The 24896-nt window shown below is 42.3% G+C and overlaps 1 protein-coding gene across 4 annotated transcripts in view; it reads right to left on the reverse strand.

The window, feature by feature from the left end:
* Positions 1-24896, reverse strand: part of RAI14 (retinoic acid induced 14) — a 161848-nt gene that overhangs the window by 35209 nt on the left and 101743 nt on the right. For all 4 annotated transcript variants that reach the window (XM_070357661.1, XM_070357662.1, XM_070357664.1 and 1 more), the window contains exon 4: positions 878-966. In XM_070357661.1, the coding sequence (XP_070213762.1) occupies positions 878-966 (89 nt within the window). The remainder of the gene's footprint in view (positions 1-877; positions 967-24896) is intronic.

Below are 24896 nucleotides of genomic sequence, written 5' to 3' on the forward strand. Positions count from 1 at the left end.
TAAAAACCAACAAAAGCCTATTAGAAGACAAAGATTTTCAAGTACAATAGAGAAATGAAAAGCCACCAGTACTTGCTTCCACCTTTTGGACAACAAGGGGCAGAAACTCAGGCTGGCAACCCAGGGACTCCTTCCTATAATACAACGTTCATAAAAGACAGGACTACACTTCCTTTTCTATCTGACTCGATCATCACTTATCAACACTGGCTTCACGTTAGAATCAGCTGCGAGCTTTACAAAAGTACCAACTGGCTGGAAATGTTCAGAAATTCTGAATCTCTGAAGACAGAGCTGGGATATATATGCATGGTGTTGTCTGTAGGGGTGTGTGTGTGTGTGTGTGTGTGTGTGTGCTGTTTATTCTTTCCCTTCTTCTTCTTCCCCCTTTTAAGCTCTTTCGCCCTTCCTCCCCTCCAGTTCCTAGGTGATTCAGATGCACTAAAACACAGTAAGGGGTGCAGACCATGGGCAGCTGATCCACATGAAGATCCTGCCTTCTGTCCACAGAACCCACTTCAGCTAGTTGATGAAATGAGCACCTAAACAATTCCCTCCATTCATCACTTTGTAGAATGATTCATAAGAACAAAAATTGGGGGAGAGTACTTGGTCCATATATATCATCTTAGAAAATAAAAATTTTAAACGAGGGATAAGAAGCATAGTCTCTAGTTGATTAACCACATATAAGATGAAAACACTTGTAAAGGCTCAAATAATGAAACCACGTCAGAGCCTAGTCATTGGAGGAGATTCTATGTTTTTCTTTTGGTTGATCTGTATAGACTGTAAATCTTCCACAAGGAATACATATCATTTCTGTGATACCTACTTTCCTGCTGGCCTGTTGACTTAAGAGAAGAAGATTACATACCGGCAGTATCTTGGGCTGTCACATCCACGCCGTGTGTAACCATGACCCTGAGGCATTCCACATGTCCTTTTGTAGCAGCAAGATGAAAACTGGAAAAGAGGTAACACAATCTCCTTAAGATTGCCACTCTTTACAGACTTACCCCGACCATGTTTTTGCCTTTTGTGTATACTATCTCTCACTTAAGCTCCAAACCACCTCGAGAGTAGGTCTTACTTTTTTCTCATTTTAAAAAGGAGAAAACAGAGGCTCGAAGTGGTCTGATAATTTGCTCATTGATACTTTTTATTAAGTAATGGATAAGGAGCTAGATCTTAGGTCTTCCCATGTAAAGACAGGCTTGAAAAAAGTAAAATTCAATGACATTTCTTACCCCTTTAGGAAAAAATAACCAGAGTCCCAACTTGATTCAATTCCTAAATATATAAGTAATTTATCAACTTTTTTCTGTTTTCCAGTGTTTTTTTAACAAAGCCATTATTTTTAAGCAATGCACTCTCTGAAGGCAAATTTGTCCAAGTCAAACAATGATCAGGGTTCTTGGACAGCATCAGTATCAAATCCACTGTTGTGTTTTAGCAGATAGCAATAGTTATCTGTAGTTGTACACAACTACACAACTTTTTTTTACATGCCTAATGTGTGCCAAGCATCTTATTACCCACTTTAGTACATTAGTTCTTTTCATCCTCATAAAAGCCTTTAAAAAAAATTTTTTTTAAATTTTTTGGCCAAGTCAAGCAGCATGTTAGAGATCTTAGTTCCCTGACCAGAGACCAAACTCGTGCCCTGTGCATGGGAAGCAGGGAGTTTTAACCACTGGACCACCAGAGAATTCACCATAAAAGCCTTTTGACATGAGTCCTAACACCATCTCCATTAGATGGCAGGCGTCTACACTCAGGTACAAACAGCATTAAAGGAAGCCCACAGTCAGGCACTGGAGCTCAGTGACACTTGAGGGCACAAACCTCGCTCAGCACATTTAGACTTATCATTAGAAAGAGATAATATCCTTATAACACAGGAAGCTCAGCTCAGTTCTCGGTGATGAACTAGATGGGTGGGATGGAAGTGAGGGTCAAGAGGGAGGAGATATATGTACACATATAGGTGACTCACTTTGTTTACAGCAGAACTAACACAACATTGTAATGCAATTATACTCCAATGAAAATAAATAAATATTTTAAAAAAGAGACAACATCCAATGCCACACCCATCCTCCCCGCAGATCCCAGGGGTGAAGGGCACTTCCACGGGCAGAAGGAAAGCAGAAGTCCACTGAGCAGCCATGCCTTGAGAAGGAGGTTAATGCACGTCTGAGCTCTCCAACTGCCTCAGACCTGTCTTAGGGAGTTACCTTCTCAGGATACTTGGTGTCTGTAACTCTGAATTAATGCCCAGGTAATATTCTTCCATAGCACAGGATCTGTCACTGGGGTCCATAGTCACACCCAAGTAGCAAATCCAAGAGCTAAACTGATTTAAACTCAGGTGAGCTTGACCCCACATCTCTGCTCTGGAGAACTGGGCTGACTGAGGGTTGGCAGGTCAGCAAATAGGGTTATATCAGTTCTGGTTGCAGATCAGCCGTATGTCAGCTATGTATCTTTGGGAAGTCAGTTTAAGCTCTCAGAGCCTAAATTTCCTTCATTGTAAAGTGTGTGGATAGACTCAGATGCTTTCTAATGTTCCCTCCAGCTCTTACATTCTATCATTTTAGCTTCCCTGGCTCTGATCACATCGACCATTTCTTCATTTGTGCAGCAACTTATGTGTAATGTTTCTTTAAAGTCAAAATCTACTTTATAGTAGATTTACACATTTTGTGTAATGTTTACACATTACAGTAAAGCTTTGATCATATGGAATGACTTGGGAACATGCAACTTGTTTAAATGAAATTTCTAATTAAATACTGCTTAACCAAAAGGCAGGACAATAAATAATAACAGCCATTTTCAGCATTGTTGGGGTAACTTAATTTTATAATTAGTAAACTTCATCTTTAAACAGTGAATCATAGGCTCTATAGTCTATGGGGTCACAAAGAGTTGGTCGTGACTGAGCGACTTTCACTTTCACTTTAACATATTTACGCTACACATGTCATAATTGTGTAGTTTGCTAAAACTTCTCAAGTGGAACATGTCCCTTCTGCTTTCATACTGAAGAAACACAATGTGGCCAGAGACCCAAAATCCCTCCTTGTATCTCCTCTTAGCACCCCAGAAGATCTCCATGTGCCCCTTCTAGTTGCTAACTCCTTTCTCCCTGTGATAACTATTTTCCTACTCTAAGACTTCCTGGATTTCCTCAGCACGCATGCTCAGTTGCTCAGGCACGCCCAACTCTTTTGTGACCCCATGGACCGTAGCCCACCAGGCTCCTCTGTCCATGGAATCTTACAGGCAAGAATATTGGAGTGGATTGGGTAGCTAGTTCCTCCTCCAGGGGATCTTCCTGACCTAGGAATCAAACTCACATCCTCCGCACTATGGGAAGATTCTTTACCGCCGAGTCATAGGGGAAGCTCTGTATTTTCTCTGGATTGCACACTATATTTACAGGGCATTGAACCTGCAGACACATGTGACAATGAACCATTTCTGTAAGGCCAATCCTGCATGCTGATAAATGTGCTCTGATGAATGTGACACGATATTCTATGGATGGCTTGGCAGTTGTGTAATTTTCAGCGTCATATTTGAAAGGTCAGTGGTCATTATAAGTCAAAAGAAGTGAGGTGTTAGGAAGTTAGGCTCATTATCCAATCCAATTTTCTTAGACATTGCTTTTTAAAATGAAATTATTATAGCAATCCATCTTTGATGGCTATAACACATTGTATTGAGGGATCCAGTTAATCAAGGTTTCACTGCATATGTTTTAATAAACTGTGTGCATGTGATTTTATTCTGCTGTCTCTCTTTAGAGTTTAAATCATGAAGAGACTTTTTCCTTTATTTTGGGAAATCTCCAATTATTCTTCTGCAGAACACTGTGTTCTGATGAAAAAATAAAACGAGTCTTTTCCCAATTCATAATTTTATCCTCATACATTTCACCTGAAACTTCAGCACTCGTTGTTCTTACAGAGAAAATGAACTAGTATAAAGATAAATAATAATAAACAGCCAATTATCCATATATAATGATAGATATTCATGCTGGTATTTTTATACTGCAGAATCTCATATTTTTAGCTAATCAAATCATTCTTAGTTGATGTAATTCAACTAGCTAAACCAATATTTCAAGGTGTTTCTGAAAGGAGACTCATTTCCAGGTGTTTATTGTGGATGTCACATAAAAATTGTTCTTAAGGATCTCATTTATCGTATCTTTTCATCTCTGAATTTTTCTACACATATACTTAAAAGATAAGCACTTTGCAAAGTAGAAATAATAATGCAATGAAATCTTTTGTATCCAACAACCTTGTTTCATGTATACCCATACCAACCATTATTATTTTTTGAAGCAAATTTCATGTCATATCATTTCATTCTTAAATATTTCAATGTATTTCTAAAATAAAATGGCTCTTAATGAAAATGTAGTAATATCATCACAACTTAAAATTTTGTAATTTTTCAATAATGCCAAATATTCAGGCATTGAATATTTCCAATTGTTTCATAAATATTATCATTTTTGAATAGTTTATGGGAATCAAAAAAGGTCAACATATTGAGATCCGGTTGATGTCTAATAAAGTTCCCTTTTTCTTTTTTGGTTCTTGCAATTTGTTTTATGAAAAAGCCATACATTTGGGCCTGTAGAATTTTCAGTATCTGGATTTTTCTGCATCTCCCTCCCCACAGTATTTTTTTAACATGTTTCTCTTGCCTCTACCTGTTCTGTAAACTTGTAGCTAGGTTTAGAGGCTTGGTTTGATACAGGCTCAGTTTTTGGCAAAGCAACTTTATGAGTGGTATCATGTACTTTCACTGAAGACACGTAATGTCTAGCTGGCTCCGTTTCAGTGATGTTAGCAACCACTGATAATCACTACTTGGAGTCATCCTTTGATTTGTGGTTTGCCAAGTGGTGACATTTTAATCCATGATTTTTTTCTTATTCATTAGCTGGAATTCTTCTAGAGAAAAAATTCCCTTGATGACAATTTAGTTTTCCAGAAATATAGTTCATACAGGAAAAAGAAACATCTGATCTTTTACTTTAAATGAAAGCCTTCTTAAGAACAAGTTGGTTGCCTGGTGTCTTCTAAAGGAGACCAGTGTGGTATGAGAAGATTAATGTATGTAAGTTAAATAGACATGTGTATGATAGCCAATCAGTTCTCCAGATTTTTTGACAAACAAATTTAAGCATTTTCACCACTGTACATCCCCATATTTAATACTACAATAAATGCATGTCAAACCCACTGCCAAAAATATTTCAACTCTGCATGTAATTGAGTTGACTGTTTTAAGATATTTGGGCATAGTGACTAAAATGCTTTGATGGGAGAATGTGTCAAATTACCTTAATTGCACAGAATATGATAAGTGACTTCAAAAGGATTTTTGGATATAGTGTTAAGGCCAAAGTATAAGCCAGTTTAAAAGGTTTAAGAGACCCCACTCCAAGGATAAGAAAAACAGTTGACAAATAAGAGCCAGTGCTCAGTCTAGAACATGATGCAAAAAAGAAATGCTATAATTCAGATTTTAAATTGTAGATTTTCTTGATAAAATAACCAACACCCCATCTACAACACATATGGGCACACACAGGGCTGTACATACTACAGCCATGTTCTAAAACTGGGAAGGTTTTTAAAAGTTCTACGAGCATATCCTGTGAAATAACAAGGCCTCTTCATCTTCAACACCATATACTACATTTTACACTCTATATAAATACGGTACACCATTCTTTGTAATACATACTATATATGCTATTTTATACTATGATCTATCATTTAAAAATATGTGGGCTAGATTTAGAAAGAGAAAATATAAAATAAGAATAACCACCAAGACATATAGTTATTTGGTATTTACTGATCACTGTGATAAAATACTCTGATACTTATAGAGTATCCCTTTATTTAATAATACATCCAAAAATCATTTTACTACCTAATTTGGGATAAAATGTCTGTAACCTGAGTTTGCCAAATCAATCATCACATCAAAGAACAACCCAAATGATCAGTGTACTGATTTAGCTTTGCCCTGTTCTTAAGGAAGCTGTACAAATGCACAAGAAATAAGGTACAAAGTAGACAATGAGATGACTGTCAGCAAGTCCCTCACACCAACACCACTTACACATTCAGTGCAGTTACCTCACACCCGAAGAGCAACAAATGACCAACAAATGCAGCTGTGTCATTTGGTCAATTCTCCTCCAGCTGCTGGAAGAGAAAGCCCTATCTTCCCTCTTTCATTCCCCCAGCCCTGTGCCTAGAAGCAGCTCTTTTTTTTTTTTTTTTAGAAGCAGCTCTTCTCAAGCTCTTAAGCCATTAGACAGAAGGACAAGGTGGGAAAACTACCTTGCTATTCTGTGTGTACTCAATTTGGATACCCAGTCATTATAAGGTTTTAACTTCAGAACATCTGGTCCTTATTCCAAACACCCAAGATTTTGAAAAATCAGACAAAACTTCCAAACTTTAGAGCTTTATTAAAGCTTAGAGGAAGGACAAATGTGCAGCCAGATGAGGAAGTATAACAAGAAGCAGGATACTGGGAAGGCAATACACATAATCTTCAAGGGCTCAGGCTAACTGGGTTTGAATCTGTACTCCGCCGCTTATTAACATTGAGTGGTCTTGGGCAAGTGGTCTCTGTATCCCAGTTTCCACATGTGTAAAATGGGCTGTGAGGAATGAAATGAGGTATATGCAAAAAGCGCTTAGCAAAATGTGAAGCATGGATACATATCCAAAGAAATGCCACCAATTATCAGAGCCTCATCAACACAAGGCAAGGAACAGGGACGGAGGCATTCTGCTTAATAAAAGGATTTGTCTCAATGTTCAGAAAAGACAGACTAACAGAAATTAGGTCAGAACCATCACTGCTTAAGAAATGAAGAAAGAAATACGGTTTTCTCTGGGTATATGCTACTCAGCGCTCTGTTGTGATTTAAATGGAAAGGAGATCCAAAAAAGAAGGGATATGTGCATACACATTACTTATTCCCTTTGCTGTACAGTATAAACTGACACAGCAATGTAAAAGAAGTATACTCCAATAAAAAAAAAAAAATGAAAAAAAAAAAAGAAAAGAAGAGAGGAGGAGGAGGAGAAAAGCAAGAAGAAAAGCAAGGAGGCCCGGGAGGGAGGTTCCAGAGGGAGGGGATCTATGTATACTTAGGACTGATTCTCCTGCTGAATGGCAGAAACCAACACAATGTCATAAAGCAATTATCTTCCAATTTTTAAAAAATGTGAGAAAAAAAGAAAGAAAAGCAAGAAAGACAGAGTTACAGACACTCATTGATGACCAAAACAAAACAAAACACCACCAAAAACAAAAACCATCTGAGATCAGCCTTGTCTAATGCTTACGCTTGAGCCCCTAAGATTCAGGCACCTTTGAGAAGTGACAATCCCCAAAGCAGGGTGTGGCAGCAACAAGTCATTAGCATTTAGCCTCCACTTGAGTAACTTTTTATAAGATACTTAAGTGGAGAGCTGGGTTTGGCTGGGTGGAAAGCATGGCTAGTCATTCACAGAACCCAGATCTGAAAATGACAGTGAGTAGGTTTCCTTTCTTATGCAGTGCCCGATACACGCAGGCATCCTCAGGGCAGCAGTCCCGGCGACTGGTGGGTGCTGGTCGGGGCTGCAGGTGGCATCTGTGGTGTTACCTCAGGCTTGAGGAGCAGATGGCACCCCGAGTCCGCACACAACTACGGAAGCTCCTGGTTGGTGGCCTCTAACAGCCTGTACCCTGGATAGCTGATAGAAGAACACACCTCTAGGTAAAGGCAGTTTGCAGACTTGGGGGAGGTGGGTAGGAAAAGTACTAGGCTGAAGAACAGCCCCCCTCACCCCAAAACAGAGGCTGTTCTTGACAAAGTTAATCCCAGGGCATTGGAACTAATTTGAGCATGGAATCATTTCTATAGTTGTCTATTTTTATAAACTGCTATAGCTAAGTATATTAATTAATTTACATATTTACCATAGTAAGGTATTTATTTATGTGCCGACACTGTTCTAAGCACTGAGAAACACGTGGTGAATAAAGAAGCCCTCATGGATCTCAGCTTTTCACAGGAAGACTAAAGATAAACCAGTGATTCTCCACGGGGGGCGATTCTGCCCCACCCAGGGGACATTAGGCAACACCTGGACACAGCTGTGATTATTATTCACAGGGTGGGGGGTGGTTTCTAATGTATAATGACCAGGAAGGAAAGGGAAGAGACTAGTCACTCAGTCATGTACGACTCTTTGTGACCCCTCGGACTAGAGCCTGCTAGCCTCCTCTGTCCATGCGATTCTCCAGGCAAGAATACTGGAGTGGGTTGCCATTCCTTTCTCTAAGGGATCTCCCCGACCCAGGGATTGAATCCATGTCTCCTGCTTGGCAGGCAGATTCTTTACCACTGAGCCACCGAGGAAAGAACAGAGACGCTGTTATAACATCCTACAGTGCACAGGACAGCTCCCCAAAACAAACAATTCTCGGACTAAAATGTGAATCGTACCAACATGTCAAAATGTCAGTAGTGCCCAGGTTGAGAAACTGTGACAAACTGTTTAAAACAAATGCATGATGCTGAAAGATAATCCTATTAAAACAAATTAAATAAAGACTTAAGAAACAGCATGGGCAGATCCCCAAATTTTTATTTTACGGTATGTGAATTCGGCATTTTAAAATGCACAATTCGGTTGTTTTTAGTATATTCATGAAGTTGTGCAACCAACGTCACTATCTAATTCCAGAATATTTTCATCAACTTAAAAAAGAAAATTCATATGCACTAATATTCACTTCCCCTCCTATGCCTGCCCTTGGCCATCACTAATCTACTTTATCTATGGATTTGCTTATTCTGGACATTTCATCAAGATGGAGTCATACAGTAGGATATTTTTTTTGTGTTTGTCTTCTCACGTTTGGCCTCTTTTCAAGGCTCACCCATGTGTAGCACATACCAGTATGATATTCCTTCCACTGAGCGGATATATCACATTGTGTTTATTCATTCATTGGTTATGGACATTTGCATTGTTTCTACTTTTGGGTTATTTTGAATAAGGCTGCTAAAACATTTGTGTACAAGTGTTTGTGTAGACGCCTGTTTTCAGTTCTAGTGGGTACAGGCCTAGGAGTGGAATTGCTGAACCATAGAAGGGAAAGGGCAACCCACTCCAGTGTTCTGGCCTGGAGAATCCCAGGGACGGGGGAGCCTGATGGGCTGCCGTCTATGGGGTCGCACAGAGTTGGACACAACTGAAGGGACTTAAGCAGCAGCAGCAGCAACGGTAACTATGTTAAAGTCTTTAATGAAATGCGAGACTACTTTCTAAAGCACCATTTTACATCCCCAGCAACATGAGGGCTCTAATTTGTCCACATCCTAGCCAAGGCTTGTCTGGCAAATTTTAATTTGAGAGATGAGAATTTTAATTACACCTAAATTTCCCACAGAAGAAACACTTAAGTCTTTCTTAATGAACCCTTTGAGGTAGTTATTGTAACTAATTATCAGCTGAAATTTCTCCTTAGAGGAATAGAAAAGTGAAGGCAAAATGAAATCAGAACATCCTTGGGCTTTGTCTCTGTAGGCTTTTACACCTAATTAAAAAGTGGGGCCTTTCCTTTTTTTTTTTTTGTAAATCAACTATACTTCAATTTTTTTTTAATTTTATTTTATTTTTAAACTTTACATAATTGTATCAGTTTTGCCAAATATCAAAATGAATCCGCCACAGGTATACATGTGTTCCCCATCCTGAACCCTCCTCCCTCCTCCCTCCCCATACCATCCCTCTGGGTTGTCCCAGCGCACTAGCCCCAAGCATCCAGTATCGTGCATCGAACCTGGAGTGGCATCTCGTTTCATACATGATATTTTACATGTTTCAATGCCATTCTCCCAAATCTTCCCACCCTCTCCCTCTCCCAGAGAGTCCATAAGACTGTTCTATACATCAGTGTCTCTTTTGCTGTCTCGTACACAGGGTTATTGTTACCATCTTTCTAAATTCCATATATATGCGTTAGTATACTGTATTGGTGTTTTTCCTTCTGGCTTACTTCACTCTGTATAATAGGCTCCAGTTTCCTTTTAAAGACAAGAAATGTCACTCAAGTGTCGATAGGAATATATTTTATGAGACAGTCTATTGGCTTATCCCTTCATTTAGAGAGGTCAAGAACTCCGTGGAGGAGGGAGGGGTATAAAAACCTTTATCCATCTGCCCAACCCCAGGCCCAGTGACAGGGACACTCATCACTGCCCAGGGATACAGCAGGGTGGCCATCCAGACTCCAGTACAGCTGAAGTGACAGCACTTCAGTAGCCTGAATCTTGGATGTTCGCGGGGTGATCCATGGACCAGGAGCTGTTGGACATGCAGGCTCTCAGGCGCCACCCAGCATCACTGATCCAAAAGCTGTGTTTACAAGTTTCCCAGTTGATCCCCATGTACGTGACTGCTTTCAAAGTAGTCTGCTGCAGTAGTCTGCTGCTCTAAACAGAGGGCGAGTTCAGAACCTCTCACCATCCCTTTCACCAAGGCACCCATTGTTTCAAACTTCTTTTGAAAACATAATCCTTTAGCCTTGAAAGCAATCTTGTGGATTTGCCCCACAAAAAAGGAATCGATGCTGTTTTAAGTTTCATTATAATAGGCCATGTTTAGCTTTCTTGTAAAAAAAACTCAGCTGGGCCCTTCAACAGAGGGGTAACTAAAAGGCACAAACAGAGTGGCCTGCAGATTTACTTCATGCTCCTTTGATCCCTTTGCTGCTTACTGATATTTGGAATTTCTCTGTTTTTGTCACTTGGAAAGTTCCCAAGGTTTCTGTGCTTAAGAGTTTTATGATTCCCCATCCCGCCCAGAACCCACCAACCATCCTTTCCTCTTCCTCCTCCCTCCCTCCCACTCCCATAAAAAGACCAAGAAGACCTGGAGAGCCCAGAACAACAGCTGTGTGGCAGCCCAAAGGTGCAGAAGGAGAACAGCAGGAAAAAAACTAGTAGCCCAGGAGGCTGAAACACCACGCTGGGCCTGCTGCCTTGTCATCATGCTTGAGGTACTAACTTCACTTCTCTTGCCTCTAAACCATATTTAAGCAACTAAAAAAAAAAAACAGTGGCATCAACAATAATAGCAGGATTTCTCTGGCGTTACAGTGGATAAGAATCCGCCTGCCAGTGCAAGGGACATGGGCTCTATCCCTGGTCCAGGAAGATTCCACCCGCCCTGGAGCAACTAAGTCTGCACTCTGCAAATACCAAGCCCTTGTGCCTAGAACCCGTGCTTCACACCAAAAGAAGCCCATGCACTGCAATAAAGAGTAGCCAAAGCCCGCACACAGCAACAAAGACCCAGAGCAGCGAAAAATAAAAATAAACAAAAATTTAAAAAATATTTTTAAAAGCTGCTTATCTATTGAAATACCATGCCCCATAACTCATTACATCCCCCAACAAGGCTCTGGAAGGAATAACTATCATCATCCCATCTTACAGAGGAGGAAGCTGAGGCACAGAGAAGTCCAGTGAACTTGCACAAAGTCCCAGAACCAGTAAGTAGGGGAGCCTGAATTCTGACCTTGGTGTTCTGCCTGCAGAGTAGGCCCTTCATCACCATGCACTGAGAAACCACAGTACTTGTTAGATCTGCCTGCAAGCTATGAAACACCACATAATACAACTTACTGGCTATGCCGCTCTTAAAGAAACAAAGTTTAAATTAAAATAACTAGAAATATTTGGCCAAAAGGCAAATACAGGCTTCTTACTGGGGCAGATGAGGGTTGCCCTTGGTCTCAAATGAAAAGGAATGTATCCAATTGCCACAGCACACAGAGCCCAAAACAGAGGCTTCATATCCTTCAAAATCACTCAGCAAGTTGTGCAAACTTTCTCGAATTCAAAACCTCGGGACAAGGCCACGATATTCTTCAAGGTCCTTAACCTGAAGGGGATCTGAAACTGCTGCTATTCAAAAGCCTGTGAGTGATGGCCATGAAGGTTCCTTTTATCTTGCAGAGCTATTACCAGCACAATTCTTTTGGTTCCTGTTTGCCAGCTGAACCATATATTTGGAGGAAACACAAACTCGCAGGGCTACTTTCAGAAGACTTGGATTGTTAATGCATGTTCATTCATAGCTTTCACTTGAACTCTTTCTTGAGTGAAGGATTTCACTCCAACTCTTTCTTTCTTCACAAGCAACCCAACTCCCGATCCCAAAAGAGCTGGCCAGCCGAGTGAGGTCAGGAATGCAACAGGCTGGCCACCACCAGCAACTCTCTAGTCCTGTCCACTGCTTCTGCAACCAATTTTTTACTCCCCAAGTCAAGCTATAGAAAATAACCATACACCAAACCCTACTAGCACCATCAGACACACCCAGAATTCCAGCAAGTTAGAAGACTGAGAAGAATAAACTGGTCTAACATTTCACTTCATAGATGAAGTCGGTGAGGCTCAGGTTGAAAGTAGTCAAAGTGTCAGTCGCTCAGTCGTTCCTGTCTGACTCTTTGTGACCCTGTGGACTGTAGCCCTCCAGGCCCCTCTGTCCATGGAAGTCATATTCCTCTGCCCATGGAACTCTCCAGGCAAGAATACTGAAGTGGGTTATCTTTCCCTTCTCCAGGGATCTTCCTGACCCAGGGATTATACCCAGGTCTCCTGCACTGCAGGTGAATTCTCTACCATTCTCTGAGCCACCAGAAAAGAGAGGTTAGGGAAATGTGGAAAAGATCAGGACTTGAGTTCACTGCCCTGACCCTATTAGCACTTCCTCCCTGCTAAGCTCACATCTCCCTTCTTTCTTTTTAAAGCTCTTTATTTCCAAGAGAGGAGTAACAATGGTCAGTGAGACTCAGAAATACTTCACAATAATAACCAACTTTTCCTTTTATTATTTATATTATTATTTCACAATAATAACTAGCTTTTCAGAGTTGGACTATAAGGAAAGCTAAGCACCAAAGAATTAATGCTTTTGAACTATGGTGTTGGAGAAGACTCTTCAGAGTCCCTTGGACTGCAAGGAGATCCAATCAGTCCATCCTAAAGGAAATCAGTCCTGAATTATTCATTGGAGGGACTGATGCTGATCCTTTGGCCACCTGATGTGAAGAACTGACTCCTTGGAAAAGACCCTGATGCTGGGAAAGATTGAAGGTGAGAGATGGGGACGACAGAGGATGAGATGGTTGGATGGTATCACCGACTCAATGGACATGAGCTTGAGTAAGCTCCGGGAGCTAGTAATGGACAGGGAAGCCTGGTGTGCTGCGGTCCATGGGGTCGCAAAGAGTCAGACACGACTGAGCGACTGAACTGAACTAAGAACATCAGCATTTCCCCCAAATTGTCTATACTTTAACTGCATTCCTTTTGTAAGGCATCTTTTTGGAAGGGGAAAAAAATATTAGATCATATGAATAAGGGAAATTAAGTATTTGGAATTAGGATTTAATCCAAAATCTTCCCGTGGCCCACCAGGTTCTATATGAGGGGCTACTGGCTCCCACTGTGATCTCATCTTCTAGTTGATTCTCTGTTCGCTGGGCACATCAAACACCCTCCTACCTCAGAGCATCTGCCCAGCTGTTCCCTCCACCAGGACAGTTCTAGAAAAGTGCATGGCTTGTACCTCATTCCAATTCAGGAATCTGCTCAAATGAAGGCATCTGCTCAGAGAGGCCTTTCTTAACCAGGTTTATTCATAGTGGCCCCTAGCTGCTGTTTTTTTTTTTTTTTTCAGTGCACCTGACATTATGTTAAAGAGGCATGTGATTATTGTCTGACTGCCCTGTTAGAATATACCTTCCTTGATGGCAGAGATTTTGTCTAGCCTATTGCAATTTTCCTAGCAGAGAAGTGATCTGGGGTGAGGCATGGGGGTAATACAGGTTTCAGTTTTGAATTTGTCTTTTCTATCTGAAGTTTCTATTTTGTGTTTCACTAAACCAAGGCACAGGCTTCCCTGGTGGCTCAGTGGTAAAGAATCTGCCTGCCAATGCAGGGGACTCAAATTCAATCCCTGGGTTGGGAAGATGCCCCGGAGAAGGGAATGGCAACCCATTCCATTACTCTTGCCTGGGAAATCCCATGGATTGAGCAGCCTGGGAGGTCACAGCCCATGGGGTCACAAAGAGGACTTAGTGACTAAAAAACAACAAACCAAGGTACACCTATAAACTGGCATGACCATGTTTTTTTCAGGTGGTAAGTTCTTAAGAGAGAAGCTGTGTTATGTGTTATGTTATTAACTTTGCTCCCCAACATCATATCATATAGTGTGTCCCTTGGACCAGCTAAGACTTTAGCATCACAGGGGGGCTTGTCAGAAATACAGATTCTAAGGATCTTGCTCAGACTCAGGGAAGAAGCCTAGCAATCTGTGTTTCAACAAGCCCCCTAGGTGATTCTGAAACATGTCCAATTTTTAGGACCACTAGCATTGTAGGCAGAAGCAGGAACTAAAAGTCAGCACTCTTTGGTTTTGGTCTCAATTTAGCAATCTCCAAGGATGAGACAATAAAGTCACCCACAGTCGTCAGCTTCAGTTCACTCACCTGGTCCATATGATCATGGAAGCCTTCTACAGCTCTAAAGTCTGTGATTTCAACCCAGCCTACCAAGTGTTTCATGGGACTTACTTGCTGCAACACCTAAATTTTAATGAGGTCACTGAGCTCAAACGAGGCTTAGCATACATCAAATATTTCAGTGGGACAATCCTTAATCCTTAGACCAGGATTTCCATTTCAGATTACAATCTGAGGGAAAGGACGGCATCCCTGTCTAATAGCTTCTAGTCAAAAAGCCTTGAAAAACTATTCTCCTCTGAAACTATTCTCCTCTTGTAGCAGGGATCAACTCCAGAGACCAAGAGAAATCGCCTCCAGCAGAGAAGTAGTAAGCCTGCCTATGTTTCAGCTATTTCAAAGGCAGGTGCAACAGTGACTCTGATCACTGCTATTATCAGTAACTGAGGCGGCAGAAAGTTTGAAAAATGGAAACATTGGTTGCCTTCTCCTGGTAAACATTTCAGGTAGATATAATAAAAGGTGACTGGCATAAAATAAATAAAGACAGTAAAAACAGGATTATTGTTATTAAGTGCCCATAATGTGCTAACAGAGTCAGCCATGCTTCTTCTCAGGGCAGAGGTCTCCTAGTGACAGGAGGAGGAGACGCTTAGATGAAAGATCACATACCCAGAGCTAAGAAACCCCGAGACACTTAAGCTGAACATTAGCTCTTTTTCCTCACGACTGTTTGGTTTCACGAATGCAGTCTGAAAGTAGCACTTAGGAAATATGAAATCTTTAGGGCAAATGATCTGTCTCTTGTATTCATGATCAGTGCAAACAAATAGAGGAAAACAATAGAATGGGAAAGACCAGAGATCTCTTCAAGAAAATTAGAGATACCAAGGGAACATTTCACGCAAAGATGGGCTCAATAAAGGACAGAAATTGTAGGGACCTAACAGAAGCAGACAATATTAAGAATATCATCTGTGTATTAATTCTGTGTATTAAGAATACACAGAAGAACTATATAAAAAGATCTTCATGACCCAGATAATCACGATGGTGTGATCACTCACCTAGAGACAGACATCCTAGAATGTGAAGTCAAATGGGCCTTAGAAAGCATCACTGTGAACAAATCTAGTGGAGATGATGGAATTCCAGTTGAGCTCTTTCAAATCCTAAAAGATGATGCTGTGAAAGTGTTGCACTCAACACGCCAGCAAATTTGGAAAACTCAGCAGTGGCCACAGGACTGGACAAGGTCAGTTTTCATTCCAATCCCAAAGAAAGGCAATGCCAAAGAATGTTCAAACTACCACACAATTGCACTCATCTCACATGCTAGCATGGAGAAGGCAATGGCACCCCACTCCAGTACTCTTGCCTGGAAATTCCCAAGGATGGAGGAGCCTGGTAGGCTGCAGTCCATGGGGTCGCTGAGGATTGGACACGACTGAGTGACTTCACTTTCACTTTTCACTTTCATGCATTGGAGAAGGAAATGGCAATCCACTCCAGTGTTCTTGCCTGGAGAATCCCAGGGACGGGGGAGCCTGGTGGGCTGCCGTCTATGGGGTCGCACAGAGTCGGACACGACTGAAGTGACTCAGCAGCAGCAGCACATGCTAGCAGAGTAATGCTCAAAATTCTCCAAGCCAGGCTTCAATAATACGTGAACCGTGAACTTCCAGATGTCCATGCTGGATTTAGAAAAGGCAGAGAAACCAGAGATCGAATTGCCAACATCTGCTGGATCATCAAAAAAGCAAGAGAATACCAGAAAAAAATCTACTTACGCTTTATTGATTATGCCAAAGCCTTTGACTGTGCAGATCATAACAAACTGTGGAAAATTCTTCAAGAGATGGGAATACCAGACCACCTGACCTGCCTCCTAAGAAATCTGTATGCAGGTCAAGAAGCAACAGTTAGAACCAGACATGGAACAACAGACTGGTTCCAAATCAGGAAAGGAGTATGTCAAGGCTGTATATTGTCACCTTGCTTGTTTAACTTATATGCAGAGTACATCATGTGAAGTGCCGGGCTGGATGAAGCACAAACTGGAATCAGATTGCTGGGAGAAATATCAATAACCTCAGATATGCAAATGATACCACCCTTAAGGCAGAAAGTGAAGAAAAACTAAAGAGCCTCTTGATGAAAGTGAAAGAGGAGAGTGAAGAAGTTGGCTTAAAGCTCAACATTCAGAAAACTAAGATCATGGCATCCGGTCCCATCACTTCATGGCAAATAGATGGGGAAACAATGGAAACAGTGACCCTCCAAAATCACTGCAGATGGTGACTGCAGCCATGAAATTAAAAGATGCTTGCTCCTTTGGAAGAAAAGCTATGACCAACCTAGACAGCGTATTAAAAAGTAGAGACATTACTTTGCCAACAAATGTCCATCTAGTCAAAGCTATGGTTTTTCCAGTAGTCATGTATGGATGTGAGAGTTGGACTATAAAGAAAGCTGAGCACCAAAGAATTGATGCTTTTGAACTGTGATGTTGGAGAAGACTCTTGAGAGTCCCTTGGACTGCAAGGAGATGCAACTAGTCAATACTAAATATTCATTGGAAGGACTGATGCTGAAGTTGAAACTCCAAGCCTTTGGCCACCTGATGTGAAGAACTGACTCATTTGAAAAGATCCTGAATGCTGGGAAAGACTGAAGGCAGGAGGAGAAGGGGACGACACAAGATGAGATGGTTGGATGGCATCACTGACTCGATGAGTTTGAGCAAGCTCCAGGAGTTGGTGATGGACAGGGAAGTCTGGTGTGCTGCAGTCCATGGGGTCACAAAGAGTCAGACACAACTGAGTAACTGAACTGAACTGATTCATGACTCCCAGACTCTGTTACCCAGAATGGGTGATTTGTACCAATTTCCAAACCTTTCTGACCCATACTTTTCTCTTCACAAATTACTCCAGGGTGATTGAAAGCATCAGATGAGAAATACTGGGAGAAACTGACATGATCTTTCTAATGGGTGACAGATCAACTATCTGTTGACTGAAGAACACATATGAAAGCCCCAGCCCAGTGTTGGGTACTCAATATTAACATGACAAATAACAACTGTTAATTGTGTAAGATAGGTACATAAGTAAACAAGACCCATCAAGTTTAAGAGAGGTAGTGGTTGAGGTCAAGCTCAGCCCTGTTGGAAATTAGAAAAGACTTTATGAAAGAGAGGGCAAACTGGACCTTGAATGACTCTGCAGCCTATATGGTGGTGGTGGTGGTGGTGGTGGTGGCGGCCTTTTGTAAAGTGTCACTTTCAGGGATGCAGGCAAGGAAGCAGGAGCATTTCTAAAGGACAGGCATGTGTTGAGTGATGTCATGTGCCTCAACCCTTGAACTGTCTGGTGGCTGCCAGCGTGAGAACCTCCTGCCCCAGGTGCCCCCTCCTCCCGAGAGGTTAGTCTGGATGGAGGTCAACGCCTGCGTGTGCTGCCGGCCACGCCCACTCGCCCCGGCTCCGCCCTCTATCACAACTCCCTTTCCCAGGCTCTCCTGACCTCTGCATGTGGCGGCAGGCCTCGCCCCTGAGGCAAAGCCAGATTGCTGCAACCCTGGGCAACAATAAGACATCTGAGTGTCTAAAATCCTTCCTTTTCAATATACTTAATCCGACTTTGCAAAGTTTCAAAATGAAAAAGTCCTGTGACCCCACCAATATTTTAATCACTGTAGTTCTTAATCCCTGTATCTATTCTCATCAATTTGCACCACTTCCTGGTTACAAGTCTTCCTTCCAAAGCACAGTTTTGCAACCTGATCTGTTCAGCTTTAACCCATGACACTATTTCCCTATAAACACCTTGTGAATTATATAACTTTAACGTAATTTATGACAAAATTTATCTTTCATTTTAATTTTACTCTGTGCACAAGCATGATATATACATGTATGTGTGGATGGGCTTCCCTGGTAGTTCAGACAGTAAAGAATCTGCCCGCAATGTGGGAGACTGGGTTCAATCCCCGGGTTGGGAGGATCCCCTAGGGGAGGGCATGGCAACCCACTCCAGTACTCTTGCCTGGAGAATCCCCATGGACAGAGGAGCCTGGCAGGCTACCACCCATGGGGTCACAAACAGTTGGACACGATTGAGCAACTAAGCGCGTGCGCGCGCACACGCACACACACACACACACACGTGCATGTATGCTAGAAAACATTTCACCTGGGCTCCTTGGGCCTTCCTCAGTCCCCCTGGAACCTGTCATGAGGGAAAACCCATAGGAAGCTTTGGGCTATAAAGCCTGGGGTCTCACTGCAAAGTGACCAGCACCATGGTCCTCAGCTTGGGCTGACCATTCAAGCCACCTATGTGCTGAAACAACCCCATGCCCAGACTGCACCCCATAGGAATTACACAGGTAGCTCTGAGGGTGATGCCCAGCACTTCTCAAAGCTGTCCAGGAAGCTTCTAATGGGAATTAGGTTGAGAACCACGGATCTAGTTGCCAAGTGGGTCCCTGACCTTGAAGTGCTATGATAAGCTCTGGAGGAAGGGAAGGAAATAATGACCATGGTATTGTTTTTCTTTTCCATTTGGGATGTTACCACTTCCTCTGTCCCCACCACATCCTCCCAACCCATTCTCTCGGGGCCACCTTGCATCACAGGAAGCATTCCTTCACTACTCCAGTGCATCACCACCTCTTCCCATCTTGAACCCCTTACAGTTAGTATGTTATGATTTAGCACTTAATTATTCTCCAGTACTTCCGTTGGTCTTATCTTCTCAGCCAGATGCTGTGCATCTTGTAGGCAAGGACCATATTTTCTCCCTTTTTTTGTTATGTGCTTATGAATGATTTTGGAGCACTTTAATACCTCCCAACTAGAAGCAAACATTTGGGTACATTTGCAAGACAGGAACAGACATTATGTCACTTTCAAAAATGCACTTGACCAGAAGCAGAGTAGATATGCTATAAAGAAATTATAGCTTTCAGTTCATCCCTCTGCCAGATATTAACAGGATATAGACAAAACACAGGGTGGTTTTGCCTGGAAGGCGATTTTGCTGAGAAGGAGGCTGCAATTACACATAAAGTATACTGCAGTTTTAGGTAAATGAATTTGAGAGCTGTGAGAGAAGGCAACCAGGTGGTATGACTTGATTTCCAAGACTGATTTCCAAGGGTTTTCAGTTTTGGAAATCTCTTGTTTTCTCTTCCAGAAAACAGGAAGAGTCAGAAGTACAACAAACCACCGGCCAGAGAAGCCCCTTTTCATATTGATCTGCAGAATTCGAGGACTACCTCCTCTATTTTACATGTAAGTGCCACCAAGTCAAGTTCTTGTTTTCAAAGCCAAAAAGATCAGGTCTTTGAAAGGTGGGCTAAACATGGATGCAGACAACATACATATATATATATATGTGTGTGTATATATATATATATATTTGTCTCTATTCACACACGGCTGGGTGGTATTTCTTCAAATACCACAGTCCCAGCAGTGATTTTATTTAGTCTGGTTGTTCCTAAAACAAACACACATAACTTTAATTAAACGCACATCCAAATGTAGGGGAAACAATCTTGAAACAATTAGCTTGTTCTATGGTGAGAGGTTTTAGGGCAATGGCATCTCCCCCTTCCTCACCTCCACCATGGAAAGAGAACAGATGGGCTGAGGGAGGCCAAGCTTGACGCCATAAACACAGCCCGCAGCTGAAGCTCTCTGCCCGGCTCTATTTTGTTCTCTTCTGACCCAAGACATCACCCTTCTTTTACTCTTTGTGAAATGAATTTCAGTTATTTGATTGCTTCCACCCCCTTTTTAACCCCTCTTAGATCAGTTTTAGAGGGAAAAAAAAAAATTCAGACAAGGTTTCTTATCTCTCCCTAAAGGAAATATTCCAGGAAGAACTGAAAAGTTTGAAGAATTACTAAACCACCCATCTGGTTATTGACCTTGGGTTATGGAAGCTTCTGGAGAATGTCAACCGAGATGGCTGCCTCATTCTTGGGACTTTCTGGGTTGTCTGATTCTCTAGGTAGTGAGGGCTGAGTTTGTCTCTACTGAAATTGCACTGGAAGCTGGGAGAGACATGTGTCGGGTTGTGATGTTCACCAGGACAGCTATTTTCCTCTTGAGCCCCATGATAGTTCAACCCTAACAACTTTACCTATGAGATAGTACCAGCAAAAAAGAGTGTTTTCTCCATTAGAACCATGCTGAAAAGTTCACTTACACAAATAGCAGCCAGGTGCCTCTTATATGCCTGGAACAGTGGGAGAAACCAACACCATCACTGAAATCATAGGATCCCTGTCCTCACAGAGCTTCCATGTTGTAAGGGATTTGAGTCATTCAGAAAACACAGATCTTGGGGGCTTCCCTAGCAATCCAGTGGTTAGGACTCTGCACTTCCAATGCAGGAGGCACAGGTTCAATCCCTGGTCAGGCAAGTAATATCCTGCATCCACATGGCATGGCCCCCCAAAAAATATAGATCATATTTAAGCTGTAGAGGCTTTTCTACATCAAGTTTTTCAATCAAGATTCTAGTATTTCCAAGAGAAGACAAAAATTTTTTTAAAGGACTGAGAATATCAGGGAGGAAGGCATTCTGGACTAGAGAACCTGGGGCAAACACCTAAATGGTCTCACAGGAGAGGAAGGCAGGGAGCAGACAGTGCCACCTCCAGCAGAAGAAACGAGTAAGAAAACAGCAAAACAAGGGCAGGGCCACCAGGAGGCCCTTGAAAGTCAAAGTCAGGACTCCAGGCTGTTAGGCAATAGGAAAACCCTGTGCATCACTGAGCAAGATGACAAAATGGGTTATCACAAAAGCTCACTAGAAGACAGGCCTCCAAATTCATTTTGATACAGAGGTATGCATAAATCAAAGGGTAAACCCTAATGAGTGGGCAGAGAACGAGGCCAAGTCCTGTCAAGGACCTAACTTCCAGGTATGTGATCTAGTCTTACCCTTTGGAGACAAATGCAAAACATTCTATACACATCCTCAAACAAATGCAGGCCCTGCAAGCTCCAGGGGGCTGATGGAGCAAGCGTTCTTGAGGGAGGAACACTCTGCATTGGTCCGCCCTGAATTCAGAACTGCTCCTAGGGAGTTCCCCACTCCCCTGACACCAAACCAGATGCACGTGGAAAGAACAGGAACAAGAACAGCAAAGTCTCTATAGGTTGAGGGACATGCACATACACGCAGGTAGGAATGCACAGATTAGACTAACCCAAAGCCAGAAGTGTAGACTTGCAAGGTAAGAATGCTGAAACCAAGGGAACAATGCTACCTGGAGCTCACTGTTACAGCAGACACTTGGCCTTGCAGAATTACGTGGTACCAAAGGGACAGGCTTTCCTGGTGGCTCAGACAGTAAAGAATCTGTCTGCAATTCAAGAGACCTGGGTTTCATCTCTGGGTCAGGAAGATCCCCTGGAGAAATGAACAGCTACTCACTTCAGTATCCTTGCCTGAAGAATACCATGGACAGAGGAGCCTGGAGGGCTACCGTTCACGGGGTCGCAAAGAGTCAGTCACAACTGAACGACTAACACACACAGAAACAAAGGGACAAGAGAGATGATTTCTAACCCCACAGCACCCCCTCTTCCTTCTCAACACTAAGACCATTAGATTTGAAAGAAAATATGAAGTCAGGTAGATTTAATTCTATGGTGGCTTTGAAAACTAAATTCTTACCATTATCAGTTAATAACTTTAAAAATCAAAAAGGAACAGTCCAACCAGAAAAGTTTAATGTTAGCAGATGATGTCTTATGAAAAATCTTGCACGGAAAAATTAAGTACCTCCTCTCTTCCTTTTGCATAGAGTCTCTCTCGTTTTCTACCTAGGTGTCACTGAAGAGAAAAATGGTGGCTTATAAGTGCAAAGGCAGAGATGTTAGAAATGGCTCAGGGTTAATTCAGGGAGCGATGCATCACATGGACCTTAGTTTTATCATCTTTTAAATGGAGGTGGTGATTTTTTTTTTTATAACTTCTGTGTGCATTTCTAGTTGAAAAGAACAGAATGAACTACTGATTCATGCTACAATAAGGATGAACCTTGAAAACATTAAGCTGAAAGAAGCCAGAGACCAAGGGCCTCATATAGTATGATTCGGTTTATATGAAATATCCAGAACAGGCTGATTCATAAAGACAGAAAGCAGATTAGTGGTCACCAGGAAGAGTGGGAGGGGAGGTTAAGGAGTGTCACTGTTTAATGGGTGTGGGTTTCCTTTCGGGGTGATGAAACATTTCTGGAACTAGTGATGATGATGGTTGTACTGTGAACGTACTTAATGCCACGAAAATGGATACTTTAAAATGGCTAACCTGGTAAGTTTTATGATGTGTATATTTTACAATTAAAAAAGAGAGATAAGAGAAAATAAATTTGACCATCTGTTCTATACATAAGGAATATCTTATTAACAAAAGGCACAGATTGATCAAGGTGATCATAATTATGGCAAAGCTGCTAATCTAAGTTTTCTTTTTTTTAGTGAGTATTGTCTTGGACAAAACTCTCATGAACAGTTCCCTTCCCTTTCTCTGGGATGGCTATAAAGCTTGTCTTGTGCAGACATCTGCAGAGCCAGACTGGGAGGAGGAGGAGCCTAGAAAGCTGTATGGTGGTACATAGAGTAATACAAAGGCACCGGGCCTACTGCTAAAAATCTCAGCACAGGCTTAAGAGGGTGGCCTCTGCCACTGTAGCTCAGAGAGCATGAACTCCAAATGTAGCATCACAAGAAAAGGTTAATTAACTCATCCAACAAATATTTATTGGCTATCTACTATAGGACTTCCCTGGTGGTCCAGTGGTTAAGAATTCGCCAATGCAGGGGACACGGGTTCGAACCCTGGTCCGGGAAGACCCCACATGCCAGAGGAACTAAGCCCCTGCACCACAGCTATTGAGCCTGTGCTCTAGAGACTGTGAGCTGCAACTTCTGAGCCCATGTGCCACAACTACTGAGCCCAGGCATCTAGAGCCTGTACTCCACGAGAGAAACCACCACAATGAAAAGCATATGTACCACAACAGAAAGTAGTCTCTGCTCACCACAACTAGAGAAAGCCCGTGCGGCAATGAAGATCCTGTGCAGCCAAAAATAAATAAAATTATTTTAAAAAGAATACTATAAACCAAGCCACTGGCTAGATAATTTCAGCTGGGAACTGTAAGGTCACAGTCCCTTCTAGCAAGGAAATTATAGTCTAGAGTGCAAGAGACCTAAGAACTAACAGTTACATAAGGTTGAATAGGCAACTGATGCAACCCCCAAAGCCAGCCTACTACCCTGACTGGCGAGTCAGGGCTCCCAGGGATATGGCCTTGTGCCCACACCTGAGACAGGCCTCTGCCAAGAAGAAGTCAAGCTGAGGCTGGGGGCGTGGGGTTCAACTTAGGGTGACTGGCTGAAAGGACAAGCGCATCACCTACAGAACCAGACCCTGACCTGTGTGAGAACGTGTACCCTCTCCCCTTTATGTGCTGGCTAGCCTGGTTCCTACAGAAAGCTTAGCCCTTTGAGCTTCCTGTGGCTCCTCTATGGGATCACCCTTTTCTGTGGGTGCTGGGAAGACGGGTTAATCTCGGGCTTCCCAGGTGGCGCTAGTGGTAAAGAACATGCCTGCAAATGTAAGAGACATAAGAGATGTGGGTTTGATCCCTGGGTCAGGAAGATCTCCTGGAGGAGGGCATGGCAACCCCCTCCCACATTCTGCCTGGAGACTCCCACGGACAGAGGAGCCTGGCGGGCTACAGTCTGCGGGGTCGCAAAGAGTCAGACACAAGTGAAGCAACTTAGCACGCAGCATAGCACTTTCAGTGGGACAATTTTCCCTGACAATTTGCCATTTATTCTTGATACCTATGTTTCAATCTACACTCAATCTAATTTCCAGAGAATGGTTCTCTCTGGTTGAATCTACATGGGATACTTTTAAAAATATGAATTCCTCGTCCTCTGCCTAGACCAAATGATTCAGAACATCAGGATGGGCATAGCATCCATATTTTAAAAAGCACCCCAGGGTGGGCTTCCCTGGCAGTCTTGTGGCTAAGAATCTACCTTCCAATGCAAGGGACATGAGTTTAACCCCTGGTCGGGGAACTAAGATCCCACAAGAGGTGCAGCAGAATCAAAAACAAAGTTGACAAAAAATAAAAATAAAAGCATCCCAAGAGAGTCTAATGCCAGAGCTGCCAGAATTGAGCAACAGCAATCTAGGACAAGAAAGGAAGGGAGCTGGCTTTATCAAGTGCTTACTGTGGGCTGGGCACTGTGC

The sequence above is a fragment of the Bos mutus genome, chromosome 20 (assembly GCF_027580195.1).
Source record: "Bos mutus isolate GX-2022 chromosome 20, NWIPB_WYAK_1.1, whole genome shotgun sequence".
Lineage (NCBI taxonomy): Eukaryota > Metazoa > Chordata > Mammalia > Artiodactyla > Bovidae > Bos > Bos mutus.